Source organism: Electrophorus electricus, chromosome 8, assembly GCF_041902795.1.
Source record: "Electrophorus electricus isolate QZ-2024a chromosome 8, ASM4190279v1, whole genome shotgun sequence".
NCBI lineage: Eukaryota > Metazoa > Chordata > Actinopteri > Gymnotiformes > Gymnotidae > Electrophorus > Electrophorus electricus.
In genome coordinates this window covers 12,572,857-12,592,622 of record NC_137504.1, presented here as the reverse complement: position 1 = coordinate 12,592,622, position 19,766 = coordinate 12,572,857, and the positions used below count along the sequence as shown (strand labels likewise).

At 37.5% G+C, this 19,766-nt stretch overlaps 2 protein-coding genes across 3 annotated transcripts; one reads left to right on the top strand and one right to left on the bottom strand.

The window, feature by feature from the left end:
- The first annotated feature begins 5,784 nt into the window (after nt 1–5,784).
- On the top strand, nt 5,785–13,406 carry hnf1bb (HNF1 homeobox Bb). 2 transcript variants are annotated; one of them, XM_081720165.1, is made up of 9 exons: nt 5,785–6,311; nt 7,750–7,949; nt 8,357–8,633; nt 8,764–8,984; nt 9,989–10,134; nt 10,718–10,838; nt 11,428–11,585; nt 12,042–12,139; nt 12,431–13,406. In XM_081720165.1, exons 1-9 carry the CDS (start codon nt 5,947–5,949, stop codon nt 12,465–12,467), a joined length of 1,623 nt encoding a protein of 540 aa, XP_081576291.1. In that variant the 5' UTR covers nt 5,785–5,946; the 3' UTR covers nt 12,468–13,406. The 2 variants fall into 2 exon arrangements, with proteins under 2 accessions (XP_081576291.1, XP_026873973.1); XM_027018172.3 differs by having other exon boundaries at nt 5,909–6,311; nt 11,428–11,574; nt 12,431–13,405.
- A 2,061-nt stretch (nt 13,407–15,467) lies between these two features.
- tlr22 (toll-like receptor 22) lies at nt 15,468–19,753 on the bottom strand. Its single transcript, XM_035526904.2, is given in 4 exon segments — nt 15,468–17,125; nt 17,128–18,007; nt 18,009–18,146; nt 19,700–19,753. Coding segments are annotated over 4 exon segments (2,730 nt in total).
- Nucleotides 19,754–19,766: the final 13 nt, after the last annotated feature.

Here is a 19,766-nt window from a genome sequence, read left to right as displayed (position 1 = left end):
ACATGTGCCAACCACAGTCTACCCCATGCATCAGATTATAATTGCTTGGGTTTTGCACCAGCATTAGTGTATCAGACACTGCAGTGTTGCTGGAGTTTCTACATATCAGCGTCAGAATTGTTTGACACCATAGAAGATATCAAGTCAACTGCAGTCCTATGATCAGAAACTGACCATTGGTGAAAAGGTGTCAAGTGGCTAACATCTAACTGTGGGTTTTAGTACCTAACTACTCATAGAAAGTGATTCTAGTAAATAACTGTCTGTACAAAAGTATCTAGTGAGTGTATTTTCAGACAAGTCAGTGAGAATAACAAAACCATATGCCTCACATCTACATAGCAAATCTGTTTGAGTGAGTGTTCACAGTAACCCCTTTCTTGCTTCTAAGACCTGATCTGGAGTGCTTTTGAGGAAACCCATTTTACACAACTTGTTTTGAGTTATTGTGTACAACCTTCAAAAAGATGAGCAGATCCAATCTGGTGAAGGGTGCTACCCTTTATCAAAGTTATTCCTTTTCCTTTGCTGAACACTCAGTTGTCCTGTACCATGTGACCTGGACTCCTGTTTGTAAGTATAAACACAAACACATGGGTAGCATTTTTATGGGTTTACCTGGGTTTGCTTGTACTATGAGAACCTCCCCTCTGAAACTGCAATGTGATTCTATACATCTTTACATGTAATGCATATATATGAAAAGTGCTTTTTATTGAAGTTTAAGTAAAAATGTATCTTATTTAAAATATGTTTATTTCAACCAGAAATAAATATGAATAATAGTCTGAAAAGATAGCAAGAATTCAAGTTTTTCCTCTGGTCTCTTAGTGGTGGTGGAAACAAGCTACCATGAATTGTTTGGTAAGCAGCCAAGATTCACTATGTATCAGTCTTTACTGCTGTTAACAGCTGTAGCCTGTTGCTGATGGGTTCATATTTGAGTCCCTCCTCCCAAGTTAACAATCATCCAAAGAAGTGCTAAGCACCTCAATAATAAGCCTGTCTTTATTACCAGGCTTTAAAGATGTAACAGCAGTTTGTGAGGCTATAAAATTGCTTTGGCTTTTTCTGCCTCACTGGGAAACACGCATGGAATGAGGATGTAGCCTGGAAGGTGAAAGAGCCTGAAGTGTTTTCCTCTCTCATTCCATGTTGTTGACGATGAGGATGCTATATAATGGAATTGACTGACACTTGAATTTTCATGTAACATTCATCTTAGCAATTCTATGCTGCTGGCGATGGCAGTGGATGAAATGCCTCAGAAGTAACAGTAATGTCGGCAAAATGGCACAACTCCAAAGACACATATTTAAATGTGTGCGTTATGGAAGTTTCAGCTTTGAACCATGTGGAATTGAAGCATCTATAATATTGGCACAGTGTTCCAATGAAAACCTGTCCTCTAAGAACTCCATTCACTGAGGTGTGAAAGAGAGAATGCAAAGGGGAGGAAGATGAGGGGTAAGCGTGTGACAGTGCCGAAGAGCAGTTCAGGCAAGCGTGAGGTTCAGAGAGAGCAGCAGGGGGGCAGAGTCCACTCGTCTCTAAACAGACGGGGGGATGGAGGGAATGCTGAATCAAGCACGTCCCTGGGCGCTCATCCCCATCCTCCCGTCCCTGGGGGGGTGGGGGGGTGAGTGGACATTGTCTCCCACTGGATTAAAACAGCATAGGAAATCAAGATGGCAACAGATACCAACCAAGGCAAAGATCCATGACTAGGCCCCTATGGTCCTATGATATTTGAATGTCTTTTACTGTCTTAGGATTCTGCAGGAGGAAGTTTGCTAACATTTAACCAAAATAAAATGAAAATGAAAGGCAGACAGACTCTATAAGCACATTTCATATGTGGAAAAGACTTTACCCATGTAATGTCAATGCATAGTGTGGAAACGGTAAAGACGCTTTCATGACATACTTATTTGTTGAAGCACATTAGTTATGAAATGCTCAATTAACTTGAGATACTGTTTAACTGAATGATTGTTCTTATGGTTTAAATGACTTAGGACCCTCTCACAGGGAAGGAGGTAAGAGATGGAGGAATGAGTGGAAGAGCAAGATTATATTTGTGTAGAATCAAACAAAAAATGACCACTACCTACAAACAATTCACAGACTGGATGGAAAATGGAAAAGAATGGGGAATGGAAAAGAGAAAAATTCCTGAAAGGAAAAATTAAATTTTTGATGAAATATGGTATACAATACAATATGGTATCATAAGATATTGCACCCGTCACATGCACTTTTTAAGACAATTTCCATGAGTCCTTTATGGCCTGTACTTTATTGCGGCTGCAATGTCTGCCAACCCCCGTTGGAACCGTTAAATCCTGTATTGTAAGTCATAGTTGGTGAGGTGCCCTTCAGCTCTTTACTATGTCATAAAGTCACAGTGCAGCATCATAACCTTTCAGTGTTATAGTATAACAGTGAGTATAACAGTGAGTATAACAGTGTGTCTCAGTGTCATTGCACTTGGACCTACAACTGAATGCTAGAACAATAAATTCATGACCTATACGAAATCAGTCATGACAGATGCTCATTATATACATTTGTGAACATAATATTTGTGGACAGTGTGTTTTCTAAAGTTTGGACTCTAAACTCTGTGTGTGTGTGTGTGTGTGTGTGTGTGTGTATACGTGCGTGCGTGCGTGCGTGCATGCGTGTGATAAGCAGAGAGAAATAGAAATACAGAGACAGTGTATCTGCTTCATATTACCTGATACTGCACTTATTAAAATATCAGTTTAAACTATACAAATATATTTAGTCATGTAAAAAACACATAAGACCTTAACAATATTATCATAAAATTATCAAAAATGTTTTTACCTTTAATTTCATTTATTCCTTAATCTTAAATGATTGTCCATTTTTATTGCATAAATTATGTATATATGCTCAGAAAAACACGTAGTTTTATAGCAAGTTAACTGAATAGTAAATGTTGCTCGTCATGTAAATAAATCTTGGGCTAGTTAATTACTAACACAGTGATAAAAGAGTCTTTATATACCTGTGACTGTAGAGAGTTTTTTGCTTGTCTGTTTAGACTGTTCGACTGGAGGAATTACACATACCAGGTAAAGGAAGCATGCGGTCTGTGGTGTGGCTAGGACTTTGCTATTATTCATCATATCAGTCACCTCTGGAGCTGGATTGGTGCCAGGGCCAGATCCATAAACAAAGGTGGCTTGAAATGTGATGTTGAGTTAGGATCCTTAAGCCCTAAGGAGGTGTGTGTGAGGTAGCAGTCTAGGGTCCCAAAGGTGGGTAGTAACTGTAATTACTCTGTAACAAGTACTTAAGTACTTAAATATAATACTTTATACTGAAGAAAAACTGAAAAGTTTCTCTAATAAATTATATTACAGTTCTGTAGACAATTCAGAACTTGAACAGAGGGATTTTTGCCCTATTCTTCTTCTTTACTCCAACTCCAAACCTATTTTTTGTTAAGATACACTGCCTGTGCTTAAAGATAAGCAGTCACCAGTACTCTACAATTCCAACACATATAATATCCATACAAATATTTTCCCATAGTGCCTCCCAGAAAATGGCTGCCTTAGATGTACTTACTATGGTTAACCTGATTTGCTCCAATAGTGTATTTAATTTGTCAGGTAGGATGAAATACACATAACATTTGTTCACTGTATTATGGATGGCACAGGGAGCATATGACATTGACTTCCAGTTTCACAAGATTAGCACTCCAGCTCCCCCAAGACATTGGTCAGTCACTTCTATGGTGAGAGAACAAAATAAAGACATATTACAATCCACATATACCATCACTGGGTAAAGTTAGACTTTCAATTACATTAAAATCTTGTGGGCCTTTGCTTGCACACCTTACGATTAGGCTAAAGTTAGGTTTTAGGAAAGTGAATGAATATTTAGTGTGTGTGTAAGCAAGTGAGAAAGGGGTAACGAGAAAGATGTGCATCTTTTAAAATTTAGGTTCAATTTAAATGCTTATGTATTCTCTGGCTCTTCCACATCACATCTGACATTAACATCTGATACAACAAAGATACATGGAAATGACGCCTCTCACGAATGTTGTTTTGGCATGATGAAATTAGATATAGTGTGTCTGTGATGCAGACATCAAAATATGACCTTGTCATAAATAAAGGGTTAAAAATGTTTCAGATGCATACAGGCCGACTCTAACAGGATATAGGCAATAAGTGAAATTAGTTATTTAACTTTTGATATTACAGTTGTACAGTTAGATATAGATAAGTGTTACATCTAAGACAGGGATATTACAAATAATAGATATTTCAACTAACACAAAGAGCATTTTCAGGGACACAAACATGGCAAATGTGATTACAGCCGCCTGTTCACCTCATGCACCTTGGGGGTGGGGGGGATGGTGGGGACTTTAACAAATTATTCATCCGATACTGTTATGCTCCACTGGTCCTTTCGCAATGGGGCTGGTTTCACATCCTGGAAAAAAATATGTAATTTCACTAAGTTTGTTATTAACTGCTGTTAATCATTGAGCATCAGCCTCCTGCTCCCAAAATGTGTGAGAAAGGTTGGCATCCAGTCTGAACTACAATATTAGGATTATATCAGGGACAATAGCCAAGCTTCATTTTAGAAGGTGAAAATGGAGGAGCTCAAACTCTACCTGTGCATGTCACTAAAATTAAAATTGATTTCTGACTGTGGATCATTATAAGAAAGTATGAATTTCATTTATTATTGTACTTAAAAGAAGATACTATAACAGGCACACTTCTTGAGTTGGCCAGTAGATAATGACTAAATTCACATAACATTCTTATTTAGCATTCAGTCAGAGAAAAGTTAAAGAAATTATTCTTATAATTGGTTATGATTTGCCCTTATTTCTATAGCCTATATGAATTATTTTAATCTCTGTTATCCTCCATATTTTGACACTTAAATTAGGCTTTAAGACTAATTATTTATTTTGTACATGTAGCTAATAACTCTTATTCACAATACCTTTATACATAAACCATGTAAGAGCACACAAATGATTACAGAAATATAAACAGTGTTTTACTCATTGTTTCGTTTTACAGTCTGACTGTTATTAGGCTTTATCGGTTATATTGAAAAGTACGGAGTTTCATTCAAATAAATTTGTCATAATTCTTTACTCATTTACATTAATTGTTTATCAACAACCGTTTGTATTATTTGGGTTGGGGAGATGCACCTATGATGGTACTGTGGCCTAATGGGAATGATCCTATTAATGTTGTTTGGATGAAAACAAATAACAGGACTTAGCATGAAGCAAAACTAAAACGTTTATAGGTTTGCAGAATCGTATTATTTCTACCTTGACACATTAAATTATTTTGTTTCATCTGTTACAGAATAATTGTTGGAATGCTGGTGTCCTGTTTTTTTTGTTGTTGTTGTTGTTTCCAGTATTCATGCTTCATCTGAACAGTTAGAATATCGTGCATGGTTCAAAATATAGCCGATTTTCCAGGTAATACGTTTTAATTAACCCATTATAGTACACGACCGTATGTTAAAAACATTGCCCAGACATCGGAGCTCATATGAATAGCCTATGAATCTACTAAGTATATCAATCAACACCCTACAACGTAAAATGCAATAACTTAATTTACATTTACACGGTTTGAAGAAAGTCTTTGCATATCAATGACCAAACATCGCTTCCTTTAACTGGCGTCACATTATGTTCGACCGCTCCGCCCATATAGAAGGTGGGACGACGACTTCCCTCAGCAGGTGCATTTATCCAATTGACTTAGGCGTATTAGTTGCAAAAGTGTAGGTGCGCACGAGTTGCTTTAAATGCTAATGTATTTAAAGTTTTTCTTCATCTCAATTATTGATCCAGTCTTTTAGGCTATTTACTGGAACTGCACGGACCACCACGTTACCGGATTGATGTTTACTGAAATGGTGTCCAAGTTGACGTCTCTTCAACAGGAGCTACTTAGCGCCTTACTGGATTCTGGGGTCACCAAGGATGTACTTGTTGAAGCGCTTGAGGATTTTCATCATTGCCCGCCTGGTTTCGGGATAAAAACTGAAAAATCTTTGTCCCCAGCTAGTATCAATGGCAGCAGCGACAATGATTCAAAGCCGGTGTTCCTCACACTTTCCAGCGCGCACAAAGGGAGTAAACTATCCGGAGACGAAGGATCCGAGGACGGGGATGATTTCGATACGCCACCGATATTGCGCGAGCTGCAGTCTCTGAACACGGAGGAGGCTGCAGAACAGCGGTCAGAGGTTCAGCGGATGTTATCGTGAGTTTTGAACCGCCTTTTGTCGATTAAAAAAAAGAAAGAAAGAAACATATATACTTATTTAAATGTATTAAATGTATTTCATTTGAAAAATGTATATAAAGTCTGGATTATGCTCTTTGTTAGAAACACGAAGATGAATGAACAACAACAAAGCTAAGTTCAACTCAAACTAAGTGTAAAGAAGTAAACCTATAGCACAGGTGATAGAACGTCAAATAACTAATCATGAAAATATTCAAACTGTCAGTCTACACACTGTAACTGACTTCAAACTGTTTTATTTGCCTCTGAACGTTTCGGGCAAAAGCCCTTCATCTGCGGCGTTTCAACACAGGTAAACACGCGCTTACACAAAACTCTCATTTGGCAAATAAGTTTTATGAAGCCAGTAACGGTGTACAGACGTCTGTATGTTTTAGTAACTTTACAACAGAACAAAAATCGTACAAAATCCTTTAATGCATATTAATGTTTATTCATTATTATCTAGATCGTTTTTCTTATATTGGTTTATTTGGTCACTTCTGCTGTTTTAACATGCAGTCCATTGTAATTTCTGTGGGTATTTGCGTTTTTTTGGAGTACCGAAGAAGTGAGAAGTCGACGCGACTAAGCCAGTTGGTGAAAATGTTGAAGTCAAAACGAAACCACGTGTAGTTGTTGTTATTAATTTAATTCTATGAATCATCAACAGAAAGATACACATGTCAGATGATTAGAGAGAAAAGATGTAGTTATTCATTGTCCAAAGATATAGGTCTAAATCAACATCCTAGCCCACGCTCTTAGATGCTGGGTTATTTCCTAAAATAAACAATGTCTGCTGTATGTATCACCAATTGATTTATTAACATGTTAACACTTGGGAAATTATTTCCTGCGACATTTTTCTAGCGGATTGTACTGAGTTTTTCTGTGACACTGAAATTGGATTTATTGTGTAAAAATCCCGCTTTTTTAGTGTTTGCATATTATTGCAAAAATATTAGGCATACACGAGTGCTCTTGAACAATTTCAACCGTTCACTGAAACAACCTCGAAACAGGGTGTGCTTATCCCACCGATCACGAACATCTGGGAAGCCTAGTCTATTTTATTAGCACTTGCTTAATCATTTCGGTGTGATTTCTGATAACTGTGCAAGGTGTATTATTTTATTATTTAAGTATGATAACCGTGGAAATATTTGTTCTCTTCCTGAAACCAATCGTTTACCGTTTTCAATTTACGTTGCTGTAGGTTAATGGCTCGAAATTATTATATACACTTTCTCTGTTATAGTCAAAACATTCTTTAACCGTTTAAATATAACCAATACATAAAACAATGCGTTTAAAACGATTAAAATAATAGCGTACTATTAACCACAGCAGCAATAATTTACAACAACAACAACAACAACAATAATAATAATGTTTCTATTACCGTATACAGCGAGGATCCATGGCGGGCAGCACGTACCATTAAAAGCTACATGCAACAGCACAACATTCCGCAGCGCGAGGTGGTGGACGTGACGGGCCTGAATCAGTCTCACCTGTCCCAACACCTTAATAAAGGAACCCCCATGAAAACTGCTAAACGTGCCGCCCTCTACACTTGGTACGTCCAAAAACAGCGCGAAATTGACCGACGTAAGTTAGCATTTGCATATTATTATTATTATTATTATTATTATTAGTTATTGTTGTTATTATTAATGTTTTCAAGCATTGTGCTATTTGTCTCATTTTGTTAGTCTGTTATATCCTTTAAAAACATACTGACATCAGTTAGTTTTACTGTTGTAATAAACAATTTACTAGGTTAAGTATACTTTGTGATAATTACCATCTTTTCCTCTAGCTGAGCCTTTTTTTTCTGTAATAACCTATATTTTTATGTGAAATCTAATCTTATTTTTGTTTTGTTTTTTAAAATTGTGCTCAGCTTCACACTCAAGCAGGTATTTTAGTTTACTCTGTGGGAATCCCCCTCTCAGTTCTGTGCCCAACCAGTGTCTTACACTACCCACAATCATGTTCTCCTCTTATTTTCGCAGAGTTCGACCGTGTTCAGGGCTCTGACCCCAGTGACTCAGGCAGTCAGGATCAGGTCCTGTTTTTTTTCCCAGAGTTCAACCATGCCGGGCAGAGTGTGGGCACTGCAGCAGGGCCTGGAGGACCGCTTGGGGAAGAGGGGGAGCCGGGTTCAAAGAGAGTAAGGAGGAACCGCTTCAAATGGGGGCCTGCATCTCAAGGTATTCTGTACCAGGCCTATGAGAGGCAGAAGAACCCCAGCAAAGAGGAGAGAGAGGCACTTGTGGAAGAATGCAACAGGTAGAATTGTCTACCAGAATTGCCAGATATCTGTATATTAATATTAAAATATATATATATATACTGTTTAAGATTCTGAGTTTCACTGAAAATTTCTTTTAGTTTTGAATGCTTTTTTGTCATTTTTCAGGGCTGAATGTGTACAGAGGGGCGTGTCACCCTCTAAAGCTCATGGTCTGGGCTCGAACCTGGTCACAGAGGTGCGTGTCTACAACTGGTTTGCTAACCGGCGCAAAGAGGAGGCCTTCAGGCAGAAGCTGGCTATGGACACATACCCAGTTCACAGCATGAACACCCTGCTACCTTCCACACCAACACACAATCAGCACCATCACAGCAGTCCTGACACAAGTAAGACCTACTGTGCACCTGCATTCATACTGTCTCTGTCCCTTTCACACACACACACGCACACACGCACAGGCACTCGCACACACACACACACTTGATTTTGTGTTCTCACATATTAATATTTATGGCCTAACAGAGGGGAAAATCTGAAAGGTGAAAGCAAATGAGCCAGTGTGTAAACTGGCCAGTGCATTGTTTCTGTACATTTGTGTGGGTGTGTGATCAGAAATTCTTCTGTTGGCCAATCGACACAACCACACCTACAGCTCTACTTTTAAGAGTAGAGCACATAAAAGTCTTGCCACATGCTCTGGGTCAGTTCCTGGCTAACCTGGAACCAGGGCTTGGCAGATTCAGGGCAGTCAGTGAGCTAAAACATATTTCTCCAAAGGAAACAGTACAAATCAATCTCCCAGATGAAATTTTCTAACATTTCTTTTATTTTTTTCTGTAAAAAACATAAAGGGTTATGTCTCCCTCATGTACCTACCAGGGTGAAACAAGGTGAATTTCGTATTTCGTGTAATGTTTGCAGTTGGATCACATGTTACGTCAGCAATGTGAGAGACAGAGGACTGTGTGTTTACTTGTGCTGTGTGTTCTGCTGCAGTTCCTTGCCTTAGATTACCGAAATACTCTCTGATTGTGTTTATGTGGCAGCCTGATTATAGAAACAGAAATTGGTACATTTTTTGGAATTGTTTTGGGAAGATAAGATGGTAAAGAAAGTTCAAAAGACTGAATGAAAGCACAGAGAAAGCTGTAGGAACGGTCACATTTGGTTTGGAGGTGTGTTTGTTCAGTACAGACGCTTATCAGTTGATACAAAGGTATGCAAGAAACTAGGTCAAATATAGATACATGGAAGCATGTCACTAAAGCAAACACACACACACACACACACACACACACACACACACACACACACACACACACACACACACACACATTTTAACTTTTATTTTTTTGTTTTTGTTCTTCTCTCTTTTCTCTTTCTTTTACAGAAGTCAGGTATAACCAGCAGGCAGCCAGTGAGGTCACTTCCTCAATGACCATCAGTCACCATGCCAACAGCCAATCAGTGTTACAACAGGTGTCTCCAAGTGGTCTGGACGCTTGTCACAGCCTGTTATCACCCGAAGCCAAAATGGTGAGTTTGGTGTTCTGGTATAATGCCAGTGGTTAAAATTGAATATTGTTTACTGTCAGTATTATCAATATCAGCCAAGCAATTAAATATTAAAACTAGAAAATTCAATATAAAATATCAGAAAGTTTATGGAAAGATAAAACATAGGTGAATGTTGAGATTGTCTGCTGAATAAATTACTGCTGCATGTATCTGAGATGTAGATCCTAATATTTGTTCAAAGAATTGCTCCAACACAGCACTATTACCTGTAAAAGTTGACTTCCAGCTGCATATGCTGTAGCATGAACTGTGTCATAGAAAGTAGCATGTGTAGGCAGAGCCCATAACACTGTAACAATGTCATTGCTCAACTTTATGACTGGAGTGAATGAGCCCTCTAATAAACATGACTCACTGCTGTGTATTCTTAACCCAACCGCACTCTCACAAAGATACTTGTAACCAAGTGTTTGAAGATAGAGAGGTAATTTGTTCTTTGGGACAAACAAAGTGAGAAGCCATGCCTTGACTTATAATATGTCTTTGGATCTTATATGCATTTACCTCATGTGTGTGTGTGTGTGTGTGTTTGTCTGTCCAGATCTCAGCCTCAGGTGGCGTCTTGCCCCCAGTAAGCACTCTGACCAATATCCATAGCCTGTCACAGTCTTCTCACCATCACCAACAGGCCCAGAACCTCATTATGACACTTGCTGCTCAGAGTAAGTACAGCACCTTTTCAACTCTCTTCCTCTCTCTTTCCTTTCTATTAAAAAAAAATGTTAACTGGAGCAAACTGCAATCTTCAGACTAAATGCAGATCAAACAAATTTAATCAGAGGCATTTTGGTCTGCGACAGGCAGACAATCAATAAAGCAGCAAACCGGACGCATAAGCTGCTTGTCATCAATAGGTGGAAAGGCGTTTTTATAGCTGACACCTTATGGAGCAACCAGTTACACAACAGGAAGGCAAAGCATCCAAACACACAGCAGTGCAAACTGGAAAGCACACACAGATACATGACCATAGCATAAGAGAAAAAACCAAAAGAATCAAACAACCAATCACAGGACATTACAGTTGTGCAGTAAAATCAACAAGTTTAAAGTTGTAGGACTCCATCTAGCAGAGTTTAACCAAACTGTGGAAGGATGAGAGTTACTTCGACCTTGACCTCGAGCCAGTCTTTCACTTAGGGTTAAGGTTATGATAAGTGTTCAGCTTAGAAGGTTCTAAAGCAGTGTCAAAAGGCTTGTGTTATATGCCATGTGATGGATAAATGTAACCCTGGCAACCTTCTTCCTCAGGCCTGAGCTCCTCTCCATCGCAGGGTGTGCCAGTCATTAACAGTGTGTCAGGACTGACCACTCTGCAGCCGATGCAATTCCCCCACAGCTCTGGCCTCACACCCCTCACCACTGCACACTCCCACCAGCCATACGCACACTCACACGGTGAGTGCACTGTACGTGGCTGCCGGTTCCCACACATAAACAAACACACACACACACACACACATACACCCAAGATGCTTCTAACCTTCATCAGATGTTTAAAAATAACTGTTTTAAATTCATTATTTTATTTGAATTTTTGTGGTTTTTAAAATGTTTTATTTGTATATAATATATTGCCCTTCCTTATTACCTTATTGAGGGTATCTTTCTGTTATGTTCTGCAAACAGTATTTTACATTCTGAATTAATTTCATAAGTTTTCTTCTTTCTCTTATAATGTAAGGTTTTGTTTCTGTGAAGCATTTTTGTTGCATTTTATGTATGAAAAGTTCTTCTTCTTCTTCTTCTTCTTCTTCTTCTTCTTCTTGTTATTATTATTATTATTATTATTATTATTATTATTACATTGATGGTTTGCTTCTCACAGAGTTGATGATTGACAAAATGTCTGTTCCCGCCCCCAGTATACTCCCCTAAGCAGGAGCCTCCTCAGTACTCCCACGCCTCCCGATTCTCCTCCATGGACGCCAGCACGATCTCTCATCTGGGCTCCAGCAAGCAGGTTTCTCTCTATAGCCTTTCCTGCTTAAACCCTCACTATGTGTCATTCAAAGCCAAAAGTAGCCCACTTCCCCAAAGACACATACCTACGCATATGACAGAACACAGAAATTAACTGCTTAAATAAATATGCATCAGTGCTTTAGTTATTGTACTGAATGTCAGTATTCAGCAGGAATCTTTTCCACAAGCACTGCATACATTCTTGGATATGTATATAAACATATATATGATATGTTTAAGAGGCTGTGTTAACTACATGCTGTGGTAACACTCTGTCACTCTACCGTAGTGCCCTTTACAAGCTTGGTGAGAGCATACCTCTGTGAAAGAACTTCCTTGGCAGCTAAGCAACAGGAGTGCCTTACCACAGTAGCCATGGTGACCCCTCAAGGCATAGGAACATCAGATAGAGCACTGTTTCTGCAGAAGACGACGAATAAAGATTACGGAAGCCAAGAGGATGGATCTGTGAGCACTCCCTGAGACATTTGGACGACTCAGCCCTGTGGCCTGATTGATGGTCTTTATGGGCGATGAAATCTCTGCAGTTTCAAGGCAGTTTCTGCTCATCTTTTAAGGAGTTTAAAACATCAAGGAAAATTAAACATCCTTACACATGCTGACCAATCATCACTATCCATTATGTACAGTTTTCAGAGACCTCTGCTAGATTTTCTGCTTTAAAATGTGTATGGAGGTGTACCATAAACCCACTGCAAGGCATGCATGGACCTCTGTACTCAAACAAGCTCAGAGAATAATCTCAACCTAAATTGTCTGGATAAGATTGTATGCCATATTTTGAAATTGTAATTTTTCTGATGGTAAAATGTGGATTTGGTTTGCAGTATGAGGTCAAGAAAGAGAATGTAATAGACAATTTATCATGGACAATGTATTTTTAATCATAAGTTTTGATCTAGTACAATTTTCCAAATCATGTTTGTATCATGAAATTTCCTGTATTTTGTAGGATATAAAAATTGTATCTATTGTTTTTTGTGAATCTGTCCATCTAGTGGACCTGCACATAATGATCATCCCACAAGATGCAATCAATGTTATTGTCTCTCAGGGACTGATTTTACACTACCCTGTTGTGAAAGTGTGCGAAAAAAGGTTTTGACTTGTTTTTTAGTAAATTCATAAATTGTTTTAATCATATTTATAGTCTTGTAAAAATAGTGTATATTGAAATTATTTTTAAAGAATATCATAAAAAATTGTTTGTTTCATTTTTTCTAAGGAATTAGAAAAAATGCCACCTCTGTAGATTATATATACCACATAACATAAACAGCTGTAAGGTTTTTCATGTTGACTATGACATTCAGCATTAATGCAATTACATTCCCAATACAACCCAGCTTCTGTGGCACCACTACTATGGCAGTATACTGAGGGAGACTGTGAGGCTGTAGGAAGATATGAGAAGGAAAGCAGACATGATTGCAGGGTTTGTTTTTTTAGATTCACCCCATTAGGTCTATTTCCTCTGTCTTAGCCCTCTGGTCAAAGGGCGCGTAAAAATCATTTGAGCGTCCAACCCGAGGAAGTGAACAAATGAAGTCATTATGTTTTCCCTTTCATCATCAACCTTCTTAGAATGTGATTTAAATGTGCATTTTCCCAAAGGAAAATGCCACAAGCAACCCACTTACTTTACGGAGTGGGGGAAAAAAGGTACTCACTGCTACACAAACACAAAAATGTCTTTTGCCTGTCAATTCCCAAAAAGACAACTAGCACCTAGCTGGAGTTAATAGCTGGGGTTCATTAGTGTTACACAGAAAATGAATAGCAGTGTTTTTTTTTTAATCAAACCTATTGTGATATTTCACATACATATTTAATAAAACATACATATGCATTAAACAAATATATATAATAGTTTGAACATTAGAGGCAATAGAAATTAAAACTTCAATTACATTAAAAATTAAATTACATACTTTAAGAAAATCACAAAAAAAGGAAATTACAGAAAAAAATACAGTTTCATTTAAATATATAGTATGTTATGTACAGGTATGCTGGTAGATTAGTTAGATATGTTTTCTGCTCTACTTTGGCAGAAGGATAAACAACATAATTTCCATTTTATATTGTTTATTTTTTTTTGATGGAATTATTTTTTTATTAAAAGATGAGATGCACACTATCATAATTGACAGGAAATCAACTGTTCACAGTGTAACAGACAGAGGGCACCATCAGAGAGAAAGAGAAAGTTATGATTATAATTATGAATTAATTTTTTGTGAAATCCTAGTTGTTAGCTAACATAAGTACAACAGTATCTGAATTTGCAGATCAGTTGACACAAAGGTGGACATGAAGGCCATGTATAAATGCACACATATATTGAAGAGTTAAGAACATGAATTATATAAAAGGTTAAATCATAGAGGTTTGTACCCATACCACAAAAAGGGATTTCAGATAAATGCATTTTGTAAATCAATGAAGAATGGTGTTCAACCTTTCAACAGTTCCTCCAGTAGAATAAAGGACATTATGTAGATACATTTTTATTGTTTATACTGATTTGACTCTAGATGGTATATTACAGTTTTAAAAAAGCATCAAAATGTAGTTAGGTTTTCAGATTTACAAGTCCCAGACTGTGGCTTTAAGGCTGCCTTTATGTCCAGACTTCATTCTTCCTGTACTCTGTCCAAAGACATTAATTTGTAAACCGAAGATCATGATAAGAGGAAAGCTATACTACAGATGAAACTGTGTCAGCCATGAAATGACCTTAACTAACATCCTGGTTCTCACACATTTGATTATCTCTGTGACTTGATTACATACACTGCATATGTTACATGTGTGCCAGTGAGGGAAGTGAAAAAAAGACTCCACAATTGAAACTTTAGAAAATGCTATTTTGTCTGGTCTGATTTCTTACACAGCAGCCTCAGCAATCAAGGCTATGGAAGCAATTTTCTCCTATATTCGAATTAGCAGATCATAGCATGTGGTCACTTTAGCTTCTTATGTAGAAGGAGGGACTCATGCTGGGAGATAGACAATAGGGACAAAGTGGAAACAGAAAGCATGGAGGCGTTCTGTTCAGCCTATCTCTGAAGACTGGATTCCAAGTCAGCTCCTCCTGGGCCCACATTAGGTTCAAAGGTCAGTAATTTAAGATGAAGTGGAGCTGCTGACACAGTTCCTGCAACTCTTTACCCCTCCAGCCTTACTCTTTTCTTTAAAACAGTGAGACAGTGTCTGATGGAGAATTTCATTTGTCAGCAAAAACAGGATTTTTGCTAATACATACATGATAACCTTTATATTATAGAGGTATTGTTCTAATGTCAGTCTGAAAGCTTAACATCCAGAATAGTATTCTCTTCTTCTGGGTCTCCTTTGGTCTCTAAAGCCTGTCTCAGCTTTTGCCAAAAGAGTCTAATATCTTCTCCAGCTTTGGGCCATCTAAGACAGGTCATCTTCTTCACCAGCTTCCGCATTTGATGGTAAGGAGACAGCTGTTGAGTAGGAATATCCTCCAAAAATACTAGGATCAGCACATCTTTCTGTTCATCAAATAGTCTGAAATTAGCCATTTGTATTTCCTTTGAGCACCATGTACTCCTCAAGTAACTGTGGGTGATCAAGCAAATGGTCTTATGACTACTGTATATTCCATCTATGATATTGTCTATGATGGGCTTTCCTGGCTCAAAGTCCCTGTAATGCAGACACAGTCTCCAGCCCTGCTCACTCTCCAGATTGGGGAGCAGCTCCTGCACAACCCAAGGTTCATCTTGGGCATTGTAGGAAATAAAAGCATCATACTGAAATCCATGCTGCTGGTGCATCTGTTTCTTCTTATTATCATGTAGGAAGGCAAGGAATAGGTAATATGCATAAACCATTTGCCAGTACAGGAAGTGATAGATGAAAGAGGCCAGAAGGGTGAAGACAGCCAAGACAGAGGTGCATATAAAGCAGATGAAGTCTATACTCACGATACAAGACTCTGTGTTGAGGTTTACAAATCTCATGCCTCTCATTGAAGGTGGGTAACTGCAGGTATATCTGCTCAGGTAAATTACCTGAGTATAGTTACTTTTCATAGCCCAGTCAATAAAAATCTCATTGCTACAGTCACAAGTGAAGGTGTTTCTTTTCATGTCAAGGTATCTCAGTCGAGAGAGAGACTTAATCAGTGTCTGGTTGATGACATCTAACATGTTTTCAGAGGCTTGTATAACTGACAATCTGGAGAGCCTTGCATTTAATAAGAAGCTCAAGGAATGAAGCTGAGCTTTTGAGATGATGAGCTTGGTCAGCCCTGGAACTGGGTGGAACACTTCTGGAGGAATTGAATTGTCAGCTGAAAATGCATTCTTTGAGCGGTCCAAAAACCAAAGTTTAGGGGTGGAGTTAAATGTATCAGGATGTAGATGATCAAGGTTCATGCTTCCACCATAGAACATTTCCAAGGAGGTTAAACCTTGAAGCAGATTTGAGGGTATTTTACCAAACCCTCATCTTTGACTATGAATAGACAAACATTTTAGTGACTTTAAATGTATAAAAGGAGGATTGTTCAAATTATCATCCATATATGAAATGACATTGCTAAATAGGTCTAGGTGTTTCAAGTTAGGCATCCCTGAGAACACTGTTGGGTCTCTGATACTTTTCTTGGTTATCCTGTTTGAGGAAAGTAACAATTGATCTAGGTTTATAAGTCCTGTAAATGCATGTCTTTCAATCTCAGAAATCTGATTGTCAGAAATGCTCAGGGACTTAAGATTGGACAAACTCTTAAAGCTTCCATCTGTAAGTGTGCTTAACTTATTATATACCAGTTGTAAATTCTTCAAGGAAGGTAGACAATTTTTGAAAGCATTGTCAATTGTCAATAATTTGTTAGACCCCAGTTTTAGAACTTCAAGATTATTCAGATCTTTGAACAGGCATGGATTAATTGCAGAGAATGTGTTGCTGTACAAGTAGAGCTGGCAAAGTCTGAACAGGTCAATGTATGAATTAGATTTCTACTGAGGTCTATAAACTTGAGTGTAGGGAGCATCTGGAAAGTACGTTTGACCTGTATCAACTGATTGAGTTGCAGGCGCATTACGTTCAACTGTGTAAGTCCTATGAATACCAGTGCAGATATGTTAGATATTTCATTATCTGACAAGTCTAGTTCTATTAGGTTGAAACAGTGTTTAAACATATGCTCGGTCAGCACTGAGATGTTGTTTCCCTTCAAGAGCAATATGCCAAGCTCAGGAGAAGACACATACTGTAGAAGAGCCTCTACCTTTACCTGGTTGATTTCACTTAATCTTATCTTATACAATGAAGCCAAGATCTGAAGAAATGTAGCTATGCTCTCCAGTGGAATATGAATCCCACTCATGTAAAGTGTCATTACTGAATTCAAATATGCTTTATCTGTGATGTTCCATAACATGGCTCTGTCTTGACCACAGTGTGATATATCAAGGTGATATAGAACTGGAAAAATGTTTTCAATTATTTGAAAACTGATCAAAAGATTGTAAGAAAAATCTATTTTTCGTAGTGACAAAGGTGACTTTGACAGGTCATATGAGTTAAATCTATGTAATTTGTTGCATCCAATGAACAATTCTTCCAAAACTGGTGATGAAAGCACAGGCTTGAGCCTGTCAATGTGTTGGATCTTATTTTTTGTGAGGTTCAAGACCTTTAAATTCAGAAGGGTGCTGAAAGAATGTTGCTCAATTCCTTCAATTCTATTACCATCCAGTCGTAACACTTGCAGCTGGGTTAGACCTTGTAGTAGACCTCTTGACACGTTTTTCAACTTGTTATTGGCCAGATTAAGATTGGTCAAGTTGGGGAAGTGTTCAAGAAGTTCCTTCTTGTATCCATGAAATGTTGTTGTCTGATAAGTTCAGATATCTTAAGTTCCAAATATCATCAAATTCACTGGCTTTGATGTTTGAAATTAAGTTGAAGGAAATATCTAAGTATCTGACCTTGTTGGGTATCTGAGAAAGAACCTTTAAAAAATCAATTTTTTAGCAAAGCACTTTCAACTGGTAGGTATCATTTAGAGCACCTTTGACAGTGCAGTTTTCTAAAGAAAATGTATTAACCTGGACAATAAAGACATATATAGAGAAAACAGTCTGACATATGGTTATTTTTGAACATCCTTTTTCAAGATTTGCTGGCATTCTTTAAAAAGATGAGCTAGTTATCATCCGGTAATGGCGTCTTAGATGATAGTCCTTCTTTAATTTCATACCAAATCCAGCAGATTTGTAGAACTTGATCTAAAAAAAAAATACAGTGTCATAGCCACATACTGCATCTGCATAACAGTAATAACATTAATAAGTAATGTTATCTGCATAACAGTAATAACATTAATACAGTAGGTTTACAACAAAACCGCCTTAATGCTGAAATACTAAAATGGTTTTGTTTGATTTTTCTTCCATGGCAACAACATTTGTGTAGTATTCTCAAGATAAGGGAACTGAAATTTCCAGATATTTCAACTTACTGCTTCTGTCTAGCATTTTTGTATGCAATAACTCCATTATTATGCAATATTGTAATATTCAGTGACATTGAAATCAAGTCTCACTTCAAAGTCACAGAAAATTAGAAGTTTAATTTGCACCAAATCACATTTATCCTTATTATATCCTAAATATACTTTTAATGGTTAATAACCACATTTGAACAGAGAACAAATGATCTACTGAAAATTCATTATTATTATTATTTTATTTTTAGTTTAAAATTGTAAATTGCATGTATTTGTTACAATTATAGAGACAGGCTCAAAGTAATATTTTTATTATGTAAAGCTATCTGACTGTAGTTCATACGTTATCACATTCATCACTCCTTAGTTTCTAACCACAGGATCACTGATGGCTGGATATTATTTGGGTGTTGGGCCATTCTCAACACAGCACTGACACTGACGTGGTAGAAGTGTGGTGCACTGATATGAAAGTATCAGGCACTACCCTGCATTGGTGTTTACACATGCAATGCCAATGCAGGTTTGATCTGCCTCACAAAAAAACTACAATCAGTCAACTACATGTCTGGGGTCGGAAACTAAGCACATGCACATTCTATATATACGTAAATGTTTCCAATAAAGTCGATGATGAGTGAAAACAGAAGATAAACACGAAGTCTTCTCATAACTTATGCTTGATTTGTCCTCATTTATTCTCTCTGGGCTTGTTCAACAATGACATGAGGAAGTTGGGTGTGAGGGATTTTGCCACAGTCTCAAGGTTGAAAACAACTGGTGTTGTTCCACTCACACCAAAATAAAAACATCAAAATAATACAGTAATATATAATAATACAATTTTAACACATTTAAGTAAGTATATGATAACTCCCTAGCTATCTATAATCTAAAAATGTACAAATGTTAATAAATGGAAAAATATATTATTTTGGTGTCAGGCAGAATCATTTAATAGTGTTTAATAGTGTGACTCACGTTAGCTACGTGACTTTTTAGCTAATTGCCAAGACCTTTACTGATTTATGTAATAGATATAACCGTGCTACTGCTTCGCCTCGGTTTGAAGAAGAAGCAGCGCACCCACGTGGACATTAGAAAGGAAATC